Source organism: Terrapene carolina, unplaced genomic scaffold (genome assembly GCF_002925995.2).
Source record: "Terrapene carolina triunguis isolate 2854851 unplaced genomic scaffold, T_m_triunguis-2.0 Scaffold171, whole genome shotgun sequence".
Lineage (NCBI taxonomy): Eukaryota > Metazoa > Chordata > Testudines > Emydidae > Terrapene > Terrapene triunguis.
The window spans coordinates 3,272,779-3,292,005 of NW_020664522.1; the positions used below are offsets into that span (position 1 = coordinate 3,272,779).

The window sequence follows — 19,227 nt, forward strand, 5'->3', positions numbered from 1 at the left end:
CTCAAGGCTGAAGCCCTCGGGCTTTGGCGCCACGTGGTGAGGCTCGGCCCCAGCAAGTCTAACGCCAGCCCTGGCGACCCACTTTGGGTCCTGACCCACAGTTTGAGAACCATTGTCTTAGACGCTATGACATACGATTTCAAAAAGATATGCCTCCTCCATGGGACTTGCATATTCTGCTGGAGTTGGTCACACACAATGCTGGGCTGTCTCACTTGGACACCTGTGAAACAAAGGAGCCAGTCCTAGTGGAACTTGCATCTCCATGCTGAAGATTCCTGCCGTGTGACAGCACAGAATCAGAGAGGTGTCATGCAGTCATGTCCTGTGCTATGGGAGGCTCCAGCATGCTGTACTGTGAGGAGTTAAAGGTTTCCAGGGCTGAATCACTTAGACAAATCTCCCACAGACTTCAGCATCACTCAGGATCTGGCTATTTCTAGACATGATAGCAGATGGACTGTTAATAACTGCAGTCCAGTTAATTTTACCTCTGTTCCACATGAGAAACCTCAGTCAAGTTATAAAATGGTAAGTTATTTAGAGGATTCATAGATTCCAAGGCCAGAAGGGACCATTTTGACTATCTAGTCTGACCTCTTATATAACAGAGGTCATAGAACACCCCCAAAATAATTCCTAGAACAGATCTTTTAGAAGAACATCTAATTGTGATTTAAAAATGGTCAGAGATGGAGAATCTGCCACAACCCTTGGAAAGATGTTCCAATAATAGACTAAGAAGCAGGGTGCTCTTTGTGTGGTCCCCTCAGCTGTGGAATTCACTCCCTCCCTGATCTGAAATTGTCCTAGGCCTAGTCTACACTACAGAGTTAGCTCGAAGGAAGCTGCCTTAAGTCGACTTGTTAATGTCTACACTTCCGGGTCCTTTACGCCAGGGCCGGCTCCAGGCACCAGCCCACCAAGCATGTGCTTGGGGCGGCGCCTGGAGGGGGGCAGCGCGGCGGGGCGCTCCGGCCCTAGAGCTGGGCCGCGACTGGGCTCGCCGCCCTCCCCCCGGCGCTCTGGCTGCCAGGGAGAGCGGAGAGCCCCGGCCGGGCTCTCTGCCCTCCTCCCGGCGCTCTGGTCGCCGGGGGCTCTCCGCCCTCCTCCCGGCGCTCTGGCCGCCGGGGAGAGCGAAGAGCCCCGGCCGGGCTCACCGCCCTCCCCCAGCGCTCTGGCTGCCGGGGAGAGCGGAGAGCCCCAGCCGGGCTCTCCGCCCGGCTCCCGGCGCTCTGGCCGCCGGGGAGAGCGGAGAGCCCCGGCTGGGCTCTCCGCCCTGCTCCCGGCGCTCGGGCCGCCGGGGGCTCTTTGCCCTCCTGCCGGCGCTCCGGCCGGTCAGGGATTGCGGGCCCGCGGCCTGGCTCGGCGCCCTCCCCTGCCGCACTGGAGGGGGAGCGCGGGCGGGGGAGGGGGGGGCGGCGGCCGGTGGCTTTTTTGCCTAGGGCGGCAAAAAAGCCAGAGCCGGCCCTGCTTTACGCCGACCTAAATCGCCTCTAATGTCAACTTCTGTAATCCACCTCTCCAAGAGGCGCAGCACTTAATTTGATGTTCATGGGTTGACTTCGAGGTAGTGTAGATGCAGCATTGTGAGTGTAATTCGACTTAATTGGCCTCCAGGTGGTGTCCCACAATGCTCATCTGTGACTGCTCTGGAGATCATTCTCAACTCTGCTGCACTGCAGCCAGATACACAGGAAACAGCCCTTCCCCAGGTAAACCCCAGGAATTTTTGATTTCCCATTTCCTGTTTGATCAGCATTGGGAACATGCCAGCTTGAGCACAGCTGATCATGGAGACTACACGCCTCAAACGCGCTCCAGCCTGGTCTGCACAGGAGGTGGTGGATCTCATCGCTGTGTGGGGAGAAGAGTCCGTGCAGGCAGAGCTCTGATCCAGCAGAAGAAATGCTGACATCTATGGAAAGATTGCTTGTGGAATGGGGGAGAAGGGGTACACAAGGGACACACAGCATTGCTGTGAAAATAAAAGAACTTTGCCAAGTGTACCAGAAGGCAAGGGAGGTGAACAGTCATTCTGATGCTGAACTCCACACATGCCGGTTCTACAACGAGCTGCAGGCAATTCTCGGGGGTGACCCTACCAGTACCTGCACAAGCAACGTAGACACCTCATAGGTGTGTTAGTCTAGGGACAACAAGGAGGACAATATGGTGGATGAGGAAGAGGAGGAGGAGGAGAATGGGAGACAGGCGAGTGGTGGATCCATTCTCCCTGAGAGCCAGGAAATATTTTTAACCCTGGAGCCCTGTGGGTCACAGGACATCATGGTAACCGACCATGATGCCGGGGAAGGCACCTCTGGTGAGTATACAGTTACAATCAAAGTCCAGTTAAACTTTAGCGGGCACACACATTTGGTGGCATTGCATGTTTACTGTGAAGAAAAAGTGAAGTGCTGTGGTTCTCAGCTTACAAGAGGTCGCTCCAGCTACACAGAGGGTAGCCCCCGGAAAAGACAGTTTATGTAGACTGGGATAACCTGGGAATCCTCCATGGATATCTCTAGGAAATTTTCATGGAGGTACTCTGCAATCCTTTGCAGAAGGTTTCTAGGCAGGGCAGTCTTATTTCTTCCACCATGGTAGGACACTTTCCCATGCAATTCCTGAATTAATTCTGCTGGCATCATTGTGGTACACAGCATAGCAGCATAAGGGTCGATACCCGGACGCTTGCAGCATCTCCTTTCTTTCCACCTCTGTTACCCTCAGGAGACCGATATCACATAGGGTCACCTAGGGGAAACGGGGGAAGTTCTCATTAAAAGTGCTCTTACAAGAAAAAAAAAAAGAGCATGTAGACCCCACCCCTCCCATTCCAGATCACCAAACCATGCGGCCACTAATGTTCCTTTACTGTGCTCGGCAAGGGTCAGCAAGTAGTTTAAGTGGCTGATAGGGGACTGGGACCCCACATGTGAGATTCCTCAATTTTGGAGCGAAAACGTTCCCCCCCACACCCCGTTTGTAAACAGCTTCCCATGGGTGCTATGGGGAGGGTCAATTGTTCGACTAGCTACCTCTGCTCCCAACAGGAGCCTGCCATAAACTTCATTAAAAGTGTGGTCACCCATGACTTGGGGGGAGGAGTCTACTCACCATGGCCAGAACAGCAAAATGGTGCAGTGAACGGTTACGGATTCTGATTATGTTTTGGCTTGCACCTAGTGTAATAAGGATTTTTTTTCAAATGAAAACGGCCTTGCTATGGAAACATTTTATGCATGTACAATGGTCCCTTTCTTTTTTCTCATGACTGACAGCTGGAAATGTGTCCTTCAGCATGTCCTCAACACCTGAAAGCAGACTTTCACTGATTAGAAGGGGGAGAAAGAGAACACGGGAGGACATGTTCACTGATATAATGAATGCCTCTGAGACAGCTGACACAGAGCTGAGAGCATGGAGGATTTCATTGTCTGAGAAGTTAGACATGGACATGGAGAGCAGGAAAGCTTACCATGAGCATGAGTGTGCGGTGTAGGATGAGATGCTTCAGATTATGATGGACCAAGCAGACATGTTGAGGCATCTGGTTGAACTGCAGGAACAGAAGCAGGAGGGTAGAGTCCCTCTGCAGACCCTGGTGGACAGCCAGCCAGCATCGCCTGGCACAGAATCACCCTCCCCGAAGCGTTCCATGAGGCATGGGAGAAAAGTCCATTATCCCTTTCACTTAACTCAGGGGGAGGGTACAAGGAACGGAAGGCGCCCATTCACAGACTTTTGATGGTGTAGAATGCGGTGTTATGTTACACTGCTGAAAATGTTTCTCCCTGTAATGGGGCGGAACTCACCCTTGTGGCGCCTCCTGCTGGTGGTCCAGGGAATTAGCGTTTCCAGCACTGGAGCGCCCTCTGCAGGCCGGGGTCTCGCTACCACTGGACCTGAGTCCCTCCTGGACCCCAGTGCCCCTTTCTGGCTGGGGTGCTGCCCCTTGGCAGTACCCCAACAGATCTGGGTCTCCCCTCCCCAGGGAACCCCCACCCTCTTATCCCCACCTCGCCTCAGTATATGGCTACTGCCAGTCGCCGTCTAGCCCCCGCTCACTGGGATGGACTGTAGTGTACATGCCATTCATCATAGGTAAGGGGGGTTTTGGACCTGCTGCCTCTGCCTGCCCTTGGGCTGCCCTCTGCAACCCCCAGTACCCTTTTCTGGCCTTTAACAAGCCTGCAGCCTGGGGGGTTTCTAGGCTGGAGCTCCCCAGCTCCTCTAGCCTTCCCGCAGCCCTGCTCCAGTCTTGGTACCCTCTCAGCTTCCAGGCAGCCAGGCCCTTCCCTCTCTACCGCTAGAGAGAGATTCTGTGTGCTCCTGGCCCACTGCCCTGATTGGGGCGTGGCCGCATCTGTGGATGGTTCCCCAATCCGCCGAGGCTTTCTTCACAGCCACAGCCCTCTCCAGGGCTGCTTTTAACCCATTCCTCAGGAGTACACTCCCGTTCCAACTTTATAACCCCTTTTCCCCAAGGCTAACTTTTTTTTCTGTTCTCGATCTTTACTTATGTTTGTTAAATAAAGTAAATGGATTCGAGAAAGAAATGTCCTTTATTGAGTAGAAGCAGTGGGCTTGGGTGGGGGGGTTGGCTTTACAGGTACAGCGATACAAGCCAGGTGAAGCTATGGGAAAGCACAATGCAGACAAGCAGCTCACATTACTATGACTCGTTATTGAAACGGCTTTTCAAAGTCTCATGGATTCGCCGCGCCCCTTGCTGTGCTCTTCTTATTGCCCTGGTGTCTGGTTGCTCAAAAATGGCTGCCATGTGATCTGCCTCAACTGCCCACCCCTGTGGAAAATTTCTCCCCTTTTTTCCCACAGATATTATGGAGCACACAGCAGGCAGCTATAACTATGGGGATGTTTTCTTTACTAAGGTCCAACCTTGTTAGTAAACTTCTCCAGCGTCCTTTTAAACGACCAAAGGCACATTCAATCACCATTCTGCACTTGCTGAGCCTATAGTTGAACCGTTCCTTACTGCTGTCCAGATGGCCGGTATATGGCTTCATGAGCCATGGGAGCAAGGGGTAGTCTGGGTTCCCCAGGATAACTATAGGCATCTCAACATTGTCAATGTTCATTTTGTGGTCTGGAAAGAAAGTCCCAGACTGCAGCTTTTTGAGCAGACCCCAGTTCCTAAAGATGTGCGTTTCATGAACCTTTCCTGACCATCCTACATTGATGTTGGTGAAACACCCCCTGTGATCCACCAGCACTTGCAACACCATTGAAAAGTATCTTTTTCGGTTTATGTACTCTTTGGCAAGGTGGTCTGGTGCGAAGATGGGGATATGCGTGCCATCTATTGCCTCACCACAATTAGGGAACCCCATCGCAGCAAAACCATCCAATATGTCCTGCAGATCTCCCAGACTCACTACCCTTCGTAGCAGAAGTTGATTAATGGCCCTGCATACTTGGAGCACAGCAGCTCCCATGGTTGATTTAACTACTCCAAATTGATTCCACATTGACCGGTAACTGTCTGGTATTGCAAGCTTCCAAATAGCGATCGCCACTCGCTTCTCCACTGTTGAGCAGCTCTCATTTTTGTGTTGCTGAACTGCAGGACAGGGGAAAGCTCTGCACAAAGTTCCTGGAAGGTGGCCTTTGGCATTCAAAAGTTCTGCAGTCACTGCTTGTCATCCCATACCTGCAAAACGATGTAGTCCCACCACTCAGTGCTTGTTTCACGGGACCAGAAACGGCGCTCAACAGAGTGCAGCTGCTCTGTGACTGCCAGCAGCAACTGTGAATTGTTTCTTTCAATGGCTTGCAGCAGGGCTGCTTGCAGGACGTCACTATGTTCCATGCGGACCCTACTTCGGCTCTGGAAATACTGCAGGAGAAGGCGCGAGGTGTTTGAAATGCTCACAGCAAGAGTGCACAACTGAGCAGCCTCCATGCTTCTGGGGATATGGCATACGTGCGGCGGTTTTAAGGCGCGAAAACCACTGGGTTGTTTGCCATTGACATGAGGGAGGGAGGACAGTGCATCATGGGATGCCAACGCAATGTTCCCATTCTCCCCTGTGACAATGTTTTGGTCCCATGAAGCATTGCAGAAACTTCCCAAAACACACTGCGGCAAGTTGCACTTTGGGATAGCTACCCACGATGCACTGCTTTGTGAATCAATGCAAGCGCTGCTAGTGAGGACACACTCCATCGAGACAATGAGCATGGTGTGGCCACGCACAATCGACTTAATTAATTCGGAGGCACGAGGTCGAATTAGATAAAGTCAATTTAATTTTGTAGTGTAAACAAGCTCCTATTTTGACACCATCAGGGCATGCTGCTAGACTCAAGCTGAGAGAGACTGGGAGAGCTAGCAGGAAGCCATAAAGATCAGATCTATGTTCTTGGCTACTGTCTTATGATTCATTTTAATTGGTTGGAGAGGGGTACTTAGAGAAGCTTGTTTATTGAACTGTATTTTTAAAATGTGCCATGGAGCATTTAGAGCAAAGGCTGGAATGTGTGTGTTTATACAATTTAGGAGAATGTTCCCTTTCTTTGCAGGAGTTCTTATCCCATCCTTGCCACAGGCTAGAGAAGTGAGCCCAGGATTGGGAGTCAGGAACTCACAAATTCTAATCATCTATGCCTGTGCAAAGTGGCTGTTAAGTGTCACCAGAGCAGCCTGCCATTCTGTCCTTTCTTTGCACAGGTGTTAATTCGTACATAAAGTGCAAGGCCGTGGAGAACTGGGGCCTGGGAGTGTAGAAATATTGTCTGTGTATGTAGAGGTTTTGTGAGAAACAAATCAAGGACTGTTATTCAGTTACAAGTGCATGCTAGAGTGTTCCACTACTTACTATGAGTCACATATTTATTTTATTATTTTGGGTTAATTATGTGTATGGAAATACTTACTAGGGGTGGAAGAATGAAATTAATAAAGTGTACAAGTAAACCGATAATACATGTGGTAACCCTGGGCAACAGGGCCTGATATGGTGTTGCCAACTCCCATTATTTTTATCACAAGTCTTGTGATATTTCCTGTTACCTGGTGCTGAGAATCTCAGCTTTGTTAAAAAAAAAAAAAATTGGCCTTCATGTTTGTGGAGGAAAGCCTGGACTGTGTGAATTGAATGTAACCTAGAGGTTGAGAAACCAAAAGAAAAATAAAAAGAATGCAAAATTTATTTGTTCAAAATCTCATGTTTTTAAGCCAATGGTTTAGGGGGGTCTGACTCATGTGTTTTGACGGACTGGGGCTAGCAAAACTGCACTGGCAAAAGAGCAAACGTATCTGCATCATTAATACTTATTAACCAGTGTTGTGAACTCTAATGATTTTATGGTGACTTTCATGATGTTGGGTGTTTTTTCTCTTTGTTTCTTTAAAGCCTCAGCTCCTGAACTTATGTGTTTAGGTGAATATCTGAGCTTTAATTAAAAAAAAAAAAAGAGAACTAAGTTTCTATCCCTGATGGTTGTAGAGAAGAAGGTTAAACATGAAACCTAATGGCCCCTAAAACAGAAGGCAAATACCCACCCCTCTGAATTGTCTTTTTAACCCTTATGATTTTAAGCCACCTCATGGATTGGCATGGAGGAGCTGGCTCATGACTTTGTTGCTTGGGGTTGGCAGGACTGTGGTAGTAAAAGCACTGGGCAGTTCTTCAGTGAGAGTAGGGTGACCCCATCTTCCCATATTATTAGGGCCATGATCCTGGTATTAGGGGCTTTGTCTTATAGAATCTCAGGGTTGAAAGGGACCTCAGGAGGTCATCTAGTTCAACCCCCTGCTCAAAGCAGGACCAGTCCCCAGACAGATTTTTGCCCCCAATCCCTAAATGGCCCCCTCAAGAATTGAATTTACAACCCTGAGTTTAGCAGGCCAGTGCTTAAGCCACTGAGCTATCCCTCGCACCCAGTATATGCAACTACACCGCCCTCTCCCTGGAAAAAAAAATGTTCTGATTGCTATTAGATCACCCTATGAGAGAGTGACAGTTCAACAGCTCCCAGGGGCGAAGGCAAAGCAAAATAGGACAGAGCAGGGCAGGGGTGGGAAGGAAGGGGCCGCCCCCCAAGACCCAGCCCGGAAAGGAGCGAGCCCAAGTGAGGCAGTGCTGGGAGCCAGGGCAGCCTCTCTTAGAGCAGGGGAGGGAGAGGGAGAGGGAGAGGGACCTGCTTTGTTCCAAAGACTACATCTCCCAGCTGCCCCGGCACGGCCGCCCCTTCTCTCCGGGGAGTGTCCCTTGCACTTGCAGACGAGCAGCGGCTGCAGACTAGGCTCTGCGCACCCCAGTAGGCTCAGCCCTCGGGATTCCCCAGGTAAAACTTCTCGGGGGAGTTCTTCAGAGTTGCTCCGAGCACCAGGGATAACTTCCTGAAGCGGCCAAGTGGCGCCTGGGGAAACTCCAGCGGGGGTGGCTGGGCTGGCTACTGCTCGGGCAGTGGGGCTGGGAATGTGTTAGGTGGGGTGAGACTTTGGGGGCTGCATGGGGCGGGTGTGATGGGGCTGAGCCAGCGTGGGCTGGAGTTGAGGGTTGTGTGTGTGTGTGATGGGGGGCGGGGGCTACGGTGAATGTTCCCTGCCTGGCCTGGGGGAGTCTCTGCACTGTGGGGTCGGAAGGGAGGGAAGCACTGGGCTGGGAGCTGGTTGTGTGTGTCTTTGTGCTGAAGCTGGGGGAGGGGAATGAAGGGGGTGTCTCTCCTCTGTACCTCTTTTCAGTCCTGCCTTTCTGGGGGGACAGCAGCTCTCAGAGCAGGGTTCAACTGCCTCATCCCTCCCTGCTGCCTTGGGCTCTCCCCCCCGGGTGTGTTCTGGGGGCACCTGTAGTCTTGCAGGTGTGAGTTTCACTCTCAAGGCAGGCACTGAATTCTGGTTTCTGTGAGTGTGTTTGTCTTCCTGGTTAATTCCTTGGCACCTGCTGGCTCCTGGTACCAACACTCCTCCAGCCCAGGACTTGCTGCTCTTTACCTTTCCAAAGTTTGGAACGGCACTAGGCTTTTGGATGCTCCCAAAGCCCCAGGGTATTTCTGGCTTCTGCTTTTGGCTTTTTGTTGTTGTTAGTTTTGGATCAGTCTCTTAAAAGTTAAGACACTTGTACAGGCATTGTAGTGCAATGCTTTAGAACTGCCACCTCCCTCTTTCCCCTTCCCTTATTACTTTCTGTTGGTCTCCTTTTGCTTTCTCATGATAGTAGCCATTTTCCTTTTTGGGGCTCTAGCGAGAGGGAAAACCTCTTTCTCTCTCCCAAAATCATCTGGGGGGATGAATGCTACAGGTGACAACGTTACAATAGATATGTGGGATTTTTTCACCCTTAAGGTTTTTCTTCTAATTTAACCTCCTAGCAGATGACAAGTAACTAAATCAAGACCCTTGCCTTCTCATCCTTGGCTTTGAGTTACATTTAATGGGACAGATTGCGCCCAGTAATGAAACATATAACTAGCCTTGGACAACAAAGTTGGTTCACCATCCTGATTAAATGCTAGATCCATGATTATGACATGTTGGGGAGATGCTGACTCTATTGTCTAACACCGTGCTGAATGTTAAGTTATCTATGTATGTGCAGCTACTCAGATTTAGATTTCTTTCAAATGGGAAGCAGAGCTTTTCTCACCATGCAGAAGAAAAGGCATCTCTAGTTTTAAAAGCTTGTATGTTTCAGATCTGAGCTCATTTTATATATAGCTCCACATTTTGCAAACATCCTGAAATTTGAGGGCATGGCTGCAGCTGGGATTCGATTCAGGCTCTATCTCCATTTTACATACACACTTAAGTGATCTTATCAGAAAAAGAGAACCAGTTGTTGTGTGAATTGGCAGCCTCATTCTTCTGTCTCCCAGCAGGCCAGATCTCCCAATGTAAAAAGTGAACAGTTGTGTTTGTAGGTTTTGATTTCTTGTTTTTCCCTGTTGCAGGCCTGAGGACAATGGAGTCGGTGGAGAAATGGCACAATGATTTCATAGCCTTCAAGCTTCTGGACAAAAAATGTAACTCAAAGAGGAATGGGGTTACAGGTGAGTGAGAGAAGGGGAAATAGGATGTGGGCCCAGACTCGCCCAACAGGAGTCCCTGGAGGGAAGGGTGTAACAACTGCAGCAACATCAGTCTCAGTGGGTTTCAAATGCTGTAATGTATATTTCAAAGCCTGCTGTATCCCCTTCATGCCACCACCTCCAAAGAAGGCTTGTGGCCTAATGGTTAGGGTGGAACATGGAAATCAGAACTCCTAGGTTCTAGTCCCAGTTCTGGTTAATTACTCAAGTGAATGCCCAAAGTCATACCCTAACGTCTCTGTGCCTCAACTTCCCCATCTGCAAAATGGCAGTTACTGACCTACCTCACCAGGGTATTGGGAGGCTTAACCAGCCTGTGGGAGGTGCTCTTGCCATCTACAGTCCTTACAAAAATGATACGATAAAAGATTTTAAGCCAAAAAATTCAAATTAGGGAGCCTAAGGTGAGGCCCCCCTAAAGCCAAGCATATGGCCACTGGCAACTGTTTAACTAAAGGTGTGTTTCAAAACCAACTTAATTAAACTGCTGCATCCCCTGTGTGGACACTCTTATTTTAGTTTAAGGTAAACTGAAATAAACTTGTAGTCTCTTAGGAACAAAGTTATGTGGAACTCTTCTGCAAATTCTTAAGCATGTGCTTAACTTTAAGTACTTGAAGTCAACAGGACTTGACCATAGTGAAGTGTACCACATACAGAAGTGTTTGCAGAATCCTGGCCTAAGAATGCCCACATATGAGGTTTGCACCAGTTAAGCTAAACTAGCATAAGTTTGTATGTACATGACACACAGTGACCCCTGTGATCGCAGTGGGGGATCTGCCTGTGCAGAGGTAGCAGACTCCCAAGGCTTGATACAGCTGTGTGGGTGTGAGGGGAGAGCTCTTCTCTAAGGCTGCCCATCACTTGCCATACCCAAGTGCAACAGGGTAACATGTCATGTCTGATGTATGGTGATCAGCTGCTGTTTTGAGGCACCATAATACTAGAAACAAGGGGATCTATCATGGATGGAGTGGAAGCCAAAGCGTCACACTTGCTGGCCTCAGGAGAGATGTGAAGATTGTCTGAAAATAGTGTTTGTGTTGTCTGATTCTGAAGTTAGCTGGAAACTGGCGACAACTTAAATGTGTGCTTTAGGGAGGGACTCTGTAATAAGCACGTTATTCCGGGGAAGCTGGTTTTAGGATGTTGTGGAGTAAATTCAGTACAAACCTGATTATTTTAAGATCTCTGGCATGGGAGGTGAGTGGGTTTCAGCTAATTGAAGAATTGGCCCAGTGATCTCTGTTGCCTGCACTGCGTCTTCTAAGCCCTGATCAGCGTGGAAGCAGGTTGCCAGGCCATTGGTACTTGGAAGCATCTGCGCTCTGGATTTGTGGTTTGTACAGCACAGCGAGGAGTTGCTGGCCAGCAGAACATTACCCTGTATATGTGGCATAGCCGGGACTGTACTGTACCTATTTAGATGGTGCTTAGTCATAGGCCGTGGCAGGATGCTTGTGAGCAGTTGCTGTCTGTCCTGTGGGTCTATACTTGGAAATACTCTAAATAAAGTGGGGTTTTGCCCTGATACATCAGGTCACTTGCAATGCCCTTGCTAATATGCATGTCCTTCTCAATTTTCCAGGCTTGATTGTAAAGCACCTTCAGAAAACCTTGAAGATGCCCAGCTCCTTGCAGCTCTCCTCCTCGGTGGCTCTCTCCCAGCACTACACAGGTGGGTGTAGGCGTATGAGATGTTCCAAGCGGCAGCCTATTTTTAAACCTGGCTTTTACACAGCTCCTGAGGAACCATGGAGAGCTGCAAAACAAATATTGAGGAGCAACTGGTTAGCAGGGAAGTGACTGGCCTTGGGGGTTTTGTGTGGAGTGCAGCTAGGCTATTGCTCCCTTCTTAAAGATGTATAGAGGGTTTCCAGACGAATAGCCCTGCTGTTATTTCTTAGTGGCTTCATGACCCAGAAAGCTTTGTCAGTGGTTCGGGGGTGGGAGGCAGGAACGGGCTTTAAAATGTTAATCATTTAAGCCTACTGGGATCTAAATCTGTGCGTCCTGCATGTTCTGTTCAGACGCTTGCCTCTTTCGTTTGTAAGCTCTTTGGGGCAGAGACCGCCTCTGACACAGACACACACACACACACACACACACACCCCTCTCTGTGTGAGCACAGATTGGTGAATGCATGGTCAGTGCTTCTTAAAGTCCATGGTCTTGGATTGGAAAACCTAACTGTTAACCTGTTGGAGCGAGGTTTTTGGGAGTGCTTTCTGCTGAACTCTGTAGTTGAAGAGTATGTAATTATATCTCAGTTTCTTAGCATGGTAAGTTCTCAGCACAGGGCTGGGTGCTAGAAACGTATGGCTTCTAGTGCTGGCTCTGATTAGAACATCTGGTAGGTGGGAGGCTGACGTTCAGAGGGTTCTGTTACTCAGGTTCCACACTCCCTAACCAGCTGTGCATTAACATAATTAGAGAGAGCTACATGCAGTAGGGTGAGTTGGGGCTTCTTCTCTCCCTCCTGTAGCCTAGCCTCCCTTCATTCCCTCTGTAATCTCTGTGCTCTACATGTGGGGGAGAGTGAAACTGATCTGTCAGCTTCATTTGTTGCTGCTTCCATGTGGAGTGGAGCATTTGGTGGGGAGGGGTAGTAAGTGTGGCACAAAGTTTTGGCTCATTGAGCTTTTCTGTGGCTTGCGTGACAAGTCCTTTCACCTCTTGGCCTCCGTTTCCTCTTCTCCTTTAAAACTTGCCTCACAGGGATGTGAGGATTGATTAGTGCTAGTGCTTTTAGAGATGCGTGGTACTGCACAGTAAAGCTACTAAGCACTAGCCTCTATGTAACTAAGGGTTGTCAGGAGCCATTGGGTCTGTAATGAAACGCTCTGGAAACAAATGGACTCCAAGCTCAATATTTCATTGTTTCGCCTTCCACAAAGTGGGAAAACCGCAAGCACCCTGACAAATGGACTGAAAGGTTTCACTGTAGCTTCTGAGTCCCTCTGAATCTCCAGCTAAAATGCTCTTTCCATAATTGGTTCAAGCTCTTCTCTCAAGGAATCTCATTATTCCTGCAGCAACAGCAGAACATTAAAGGGAATGTTGAGGAAAGGCTTATTAAGATGCACAGAGCCCTGTCTCTCGACAAGGCAGGTCTTTGTGATGAAAGCACTTTCTGTGCATGGGTCGCTTTCTCTATCCCTGCAGGCTCTTGTCCAAACTTGATGATGAATAGGAATGAAGCGCTCAATCGAAAGCCTGACAATGTATCCCCTGCACCCCAGCTGCCCACTAGGAAACATCGAACGCTCTGCTTTTCGCTCTCATCGGATGGGGATGGCCACTCTGATGGCCTGGTGTCCCAGGGGTGGCGGAGGAGTCTGCAGGCTCAGGTGAGGAGTGATTTGGGTGTGGTTGTGGCATGTGCTCTGTCTGATACAAGGGTAACTGGCTAGTTAGATGTCAGGGCATAGACATTTTTGAGGCTTTTAAGGCCTCTAGTGTAATCTGCTCCTGTGGCAGTTTGATATCTTGGCTGCTTGGCTGGGCCTACTGCCATCTCTGGCCCCTCTGCTGCTCCAGCTGCCCGTGAAGGTCTGAGAGAACAGGGTGCCAGCAGTCTAACCAGTCTCTTTGTCTTGCAGATGGAGCAGGCTCACAGTGGTGGAACTGCCAGCAGCACAGGGTCTCTGGAGCGGGCGTCCCTTTTCTGTGCCTCTAGATCCAATTCTTCCTCTAGTTCTACCTTGTCCAGTCCAGTGGGTCCACTCACCAAAGCCAAATCCTCCAGCCGGTTCTCCCTGTTCTCTCCGCCATCTTGGAACAGCAGCGCCGAGCTGGATTCCAACCCTCTGTCCTGCTCCAGCTCCAAGAAGTCCCACAACTACAGCCAGAGGGGGGGTGCGAAGCCTGAGGAGCCCAGTGACCCAAAGCCAGGAGGACCGGAATACTTCAACTTCTCGGAGCCCGTCATCGCCAGGGTGATGGACTGCATCTACCTGGGGAACCTCAATGCGGCCTACTGCGGGAGGGTGCTGTGCAGGAACAACATTGACAGCATCATCGACATGAGCAGCCTGCCCAGCAACTGCAGCCTGAGTGTCATTCCATGCACATGCAGCCGAGGAGGGCTCCGGCACAGCTGGTCCCGCCTCAAGGTGGACATCCAGGGCCCCCTGCATGGGGAATGTCCTGCCCTGAGGGAGCCTTGCTTCTGGGACATCAATGAGTGCATTGAAGCCTCTTTGGAGAAAAGGAAGCGGGTTCTCATCCACTGTCTGGATGGCTATTCCCTGGCCCCTACCTGTGTCATCCAGTACCTGATGGTGAAGCATAACATGAGGCTGATGGCAGCTTATGAGTTTGTGAGGGCCAGGTACCCGCTAAACATCCGTGAGTGCCATCGGGATATGCTGGTGGGCCTGGAGAGGTCTCTGCAGCCCGGAGATGTGGACATGGAGCGCTTGAAGCATTCCATGTCCCGGAAGGTAGCATGGACTTAAAAGGACAATGTGGCGAGGGACGGAGTGCTGTAACTGCTCGGTACTAGCCCTGAAGTGGAACCCGAGGCAGCCCAAAAAAAAAAAAAATAGCCTTCATCTCCCTTAACGTGGTGACTGTAGCTGTTCCATATGGAAAGAGGACAATGCTGGTGCATGCTCTAGAAGCTGTGTGCAACGCAGGTGGCTATCCTGGGCAGTCGCTGCTGTGGCCATAGTGCAGCAGAAATGGAGTGTGGGAAGGTCTCTCAATCTGTGTAATGCTTCACAAGTCACTCTGGACAAGGATTACTGGGAGGAAACCTCAAGGCACACCAAGGTGTGTGTCAGCAAGGTCCTGAGTTGACTCTCTGTAAAGCAGGGCTAGGGGTAAGACATAGGTTTGTTCAGTGATTCTGGACAGGTGTTTCTAATGACCACTGGGTCATTAGACCTCTCCCTACTGGGAATCATAGCTAGGTTCTTATGGAAGGCACCGTGTCTATAGCCAATTCTCTCAACTGTTTTCGGGATCGGGGGGAAGGGTTGTAATTTGGGTAAAGAGAACATGTTAACACCTGAAAACAGGTAGCAATTCTGGCATCAGAGCACCCTTTGGGACTGTGATAACCAGTCTTTGGTTTGTTTATGAAGGACATTAAACTAGTGTCTTCTGGTGCCACATTGGATTCATTATTACATGACACACATGGAGCGCCTGTAGTGTGCAAAGTGCTTTCAAGTAGAAGATACAGCCCCTGTGCTCCAAGTGCTTACAGTCTAATAATAGAAAAGATGAGAAGATGCGGGAGGTGAGAAAAAAGATGGGGGAGGGAGGACAAGGGTAACAGCAATGGCAGTGGGTGATTGGTTAATGTATGCCAGTCGGCTTAGTCTCCCACCATCTCCTAGCAACATCTACATGTGGATTCCTGAGAGCCCAGGACAACAGTGCAGTAGTCCAATCTCTGGATTATTGGGCAGATCCTCTGTGGTGTGCCCAGGTCTTGTCTAAACTTCAGACAGGAGGAGCCTGGGCTGAGCTGTTCCTGGAGCCATGGTCACATTCATCATTCTGGGGGTGTTGTACCAGTTCACCAGCTCCATGGAAACTCCACCTCTTCCTGAAGTTTCACGTGTCTGCTCCTGGTCAGGGTGGCTTTCGTGTCCTCTGGCAGCAGGTGGCTTCTCCTCTAACTCAGAGCAAAGCTCCTCTCTGAAGGATCAGAGTTTCCTTACATTTTCACTAAGTTTCTGCATGGATCTTCTCCTCCTTCAGTCTCTAGCTAAGTATTGCTCTTCTTCAGTCAGAAACTGGTGCCCTTTCTCACACTTGAACATCATCACTCTGACTGGCTGTTTGATTTTCCTGACACTTGTTGGGGTTCCTCCTTGCCTTGGCTTCCAATTTGAGCCTCTCTGATTATTTGTACAGAACATAAGGAGCTTGCTGGAGTTCCACCTTGCACTTCTGGGCTGCCTGCTCTAAGGGAAACCTCCCAGAGGCCCGTGACCTCTGATCTCACCCAAGGTTACAAAGGAAGTAGCCTAGTGGCTTTATCATCATACTAACCCATTGGCTAATCTAAACCTTTCACTGGAACTTCTGGCCCATGGTCTGAGGGTGAATAGGACTGTTTGATTCCCCCTGTGATTCAAAAATACTACACTACTTTATTAAAACAACAAAGTGACGGGACCATCAGGTTCTATGACCTGAGCTCTCCTTAACCTTTCAGCCCAACATTTGAAAGTGTAAAGCAGTAACAAAACTCTTAATAAAAGTCCATACCCGTCTTGCCTATGTGGACTCTGATACTTCTCTTTCAGCTTGGCCTACATACAAGGCACCCTTGAACTCTGGGAACGGTGTGGAGCAGGCTTAGGACTCTTGTGTATTGCAGTGGGTGTATGAACTGTACTGGGTGCTGTGGAAGTGAATTGGGTAACCCACCAGTTCTGGGCATCACTCCTAGTGCCAAGCAACTATTCGTAGGGCTTGTGGGCAATTTGTTGCTGAACTGTGTAGTTTTGCGTGCAGCAAGAATGTTGTTTAGTTGAAGAGCTTGCAGTAGAGTCCTTGGAGACAATAATAAAGACTGGTTTAACTTTGGGAAATGTGGCTTGCCTAGCTGGTGATAGGAAGAACAGAAGCAGTGCCGTTAACCTGTTTTGCTAAAGGGCTGCTGTAGCCCGATGCGGGAAACCACCTATTTAGAAATGCTACCGTTCTCTCTTTCTTTTTCATTCCTAAGGAAGAATCTCTGAAAAACAGCCTCTTGCAGAAGAATTGAAGCAGCAGGAGCAGATATTCCTCCCAGGAAGTTGTGGGTGCATCTACACTACAGAGGCTATACCATCATTGCTAGGGTCCTACCAAATTCACAGTCCATTTTGGTCAATTTCACGGTTATAGAATTTTAAAAATAGTCAATTTCATGATTTCAGCTATTTAAATCTGAGATTTCATGGTGTTGTAACTGTGGGGGTCCCAATCCAAAAGGGATTTTTGGGGGGGGTCCACAAAGTTATTGTAGGGAAGTGAAGGGATTGCCACCTTTACTTCTGCGCTGCTGCTGGTGGTGGCGCTGCCTTCAGAGTTGGGCAGCTGGAAAGTGGCAGCTGCTGTCCAGCAGTCCAGCTATGCAGGCAGAGCCACCAGCAGCAACGCAGAAGGAAGGATGGCATGGAATGGTACGGTATTGTCACCCTTACTTCTGGGCTGCTGCCTGCAGAGCTGGGCCCTCAGCCAGCAGCCGCCACTCTCTGGCCACCCACCTCTGAAGGCAGCAGGTTCAGAAGTAAGGGTGTCATGGCATGGTATTGGCATTCTTACTTCTGCACTGCTGCTGGTGGGGCGCTGCCTTCAAAGCTGGGCACGTGGCCAGCAACCGCCGCTCTCTAGCCACCCAGAAGGCAGTGCAGAAGTAAGGGTGGCAAAACCACAACCCCCCTTACAATAACCTTGTGACACCTTCCCCTCCCCTCTCCTTCCCCCCCCCCCGTGACTCTCTTTTGGGTTGAGACCCCCAGTTTGAGAAATGCTGGTCTCTCCCGTGAAATCTGAATGGTATAGGGTAAAAGTACACAAAAGACCAGATTTCACGGGCCATGACACATTTTTCACAGCCATGAATTTGGTAGGGCCCTAGTAATTGCTATGTTGGCTTAGCTGTGCCAGTATACCCCCCTAGTATAGACGCAGCCTCCAGCCACAGAAGGAGTTTTTCAGTCAATGTAGGAACACCACCTCCCCAAATGAAGTTAACTGTATTGACAGAAAGGCTTCTGTCGACATAGCTGTGTCTACATTGGGCGTTCTGTCAGCATGGCGCCATTGGTCAGAGATACGTTTTTTTCACATCCCTGACTGATGGTAGCTATGCAGATGTAACTTTTCAGTGTAGACCAAGTCTGTCTCTTTGCTGGCAATATTACACTCCTCCGTAGTAGCCTCTTCCATCATGTAGACCTTACCTACAGTCCGATTTTTTTGTCACTTTTCCCAGTCACGTTGCCACCAGTTCATCTCCACGGCTGATAGCCACTAATGTAGGCAGGATGCCGATAGCTATAAGCGTCATAAACTCCACATTCACTAGGCCCATTCTGAGCACAGAGTAAAATGCTGGTGCTCTGTCTAAACTAGTGCTCCCATCATCACTTCCATTGCTGGAGCTGCGGCGATGAGGACACTTGATGGAACAATGTCAGTGTAGACAGAGCCAAAGGGGAAGACTAGTGAATGGATCTGATCCCATGAGGAAGGGTGATCTACTGGATACAGTGCTAGCCTTAGACTTGAAAGACCTGGGTTTGATTCCCTGACCTGCACCAGACTTCTTGTCAAGACTTCAGATTACTTAGTTTCACTGTTCCTCAGTTTCTTATCGGTAAGAGGGGGATAATAGTATGTCCCTAGTCACAGGGGTGTTGAAGATAAATATGCTGGTAACGGGCCAGATAACTACTTTAGATCCTGCTCCTGTGGAAGATAATGTCAAAACGCCCATGGACATCATTAGAAGTGGGATTGGGCTGTGTGGGTGGAATAAGCAGCCGGAACAGATAATAGCATCAGCAATAGCTACTGTCATTTCCTGACAAATGGCCTTAGTAACAACATTGGGGCAGAGAAATAAGTCTACAAGGAAACTGGCTTGCAGAGAGGCCACAGTTTCCTAGGACAAGTCCAGCAGCTTCTCCGTTATCAAACTGCATGTAAAAATAAGCATGAAAGTCAATGGGACGTGTGCTCCAAATCAGGTTGGTGCTTGTCAACATCCCTGCAAGGCTGGCTGTTTTCTAACGCAGGGCCTACCTGAGCAGTGTGAGTTGCAGCAGCTATTTGAGTAGGGCTCCAATTATTGTTAGGTCTCTGAAGTGTACATTACCGCCAGTGTCCAATTTGGCTATTAAACCAAAACATACACTCTGCTCTCTTGGCTCCTGTGAACGAGGGCCAGTCCCAGGGGAAGGAAATGAGGGGGTGGCGGGGCTGGGAGGAGAGAAAGGAAGTGAACCTCTGCTATGCTGCTGTTCTACCAGCAGATGGCAAAAAGTAGTCATCTTTCCACCCGTGATGCATGCACTGTAAAAGCCAAAAGAACAAGGAGTCCTTGTGGCACCTTAGAGACTATGCCCACGAAAGCTTATGCTCAAATAAATTTGTTAGTCTCTAAGGTGCCACAAGGACTCCTCGTTCTTTTTGCTGATACAGACTAAC

At 49.4% G+C, this 19,227-nt stretch overlaps 1 protein-coding gene across 1 annotated transcript; it reads left to right on the forward strand.

Annotated features, from left to right (window-relative positions):
- Positions 1 to 8,248: 8,248 nt before the first annotated feature.
- LOC112112803 lies at positions 8,249 to 16,249 on the forward strand. Its single transcript, XM_024208859.2, has 5 exons — positions 8,249 to 8,319; positions 9,925 to 10,023; positions 11,654 to 11,743; positions 13,231 to 13,415; positions 13,668 to 16,249. Exons 2-5 carry the CDS (start codon positions 9,936 to 9,938, stop codon positions 14,523 to 14,525), a joined length of 1,221 nt encoding a protein of 406 aa, XP_024064627.2. The 5' UTR covers positions 8,249 to 8,319; positions 9,925 to 9,935; the 3' UTR covers positions 14,526 to 16,249.
- Positions 16,250 to 19,227: the final 2,978 nt, after the last annotated feature.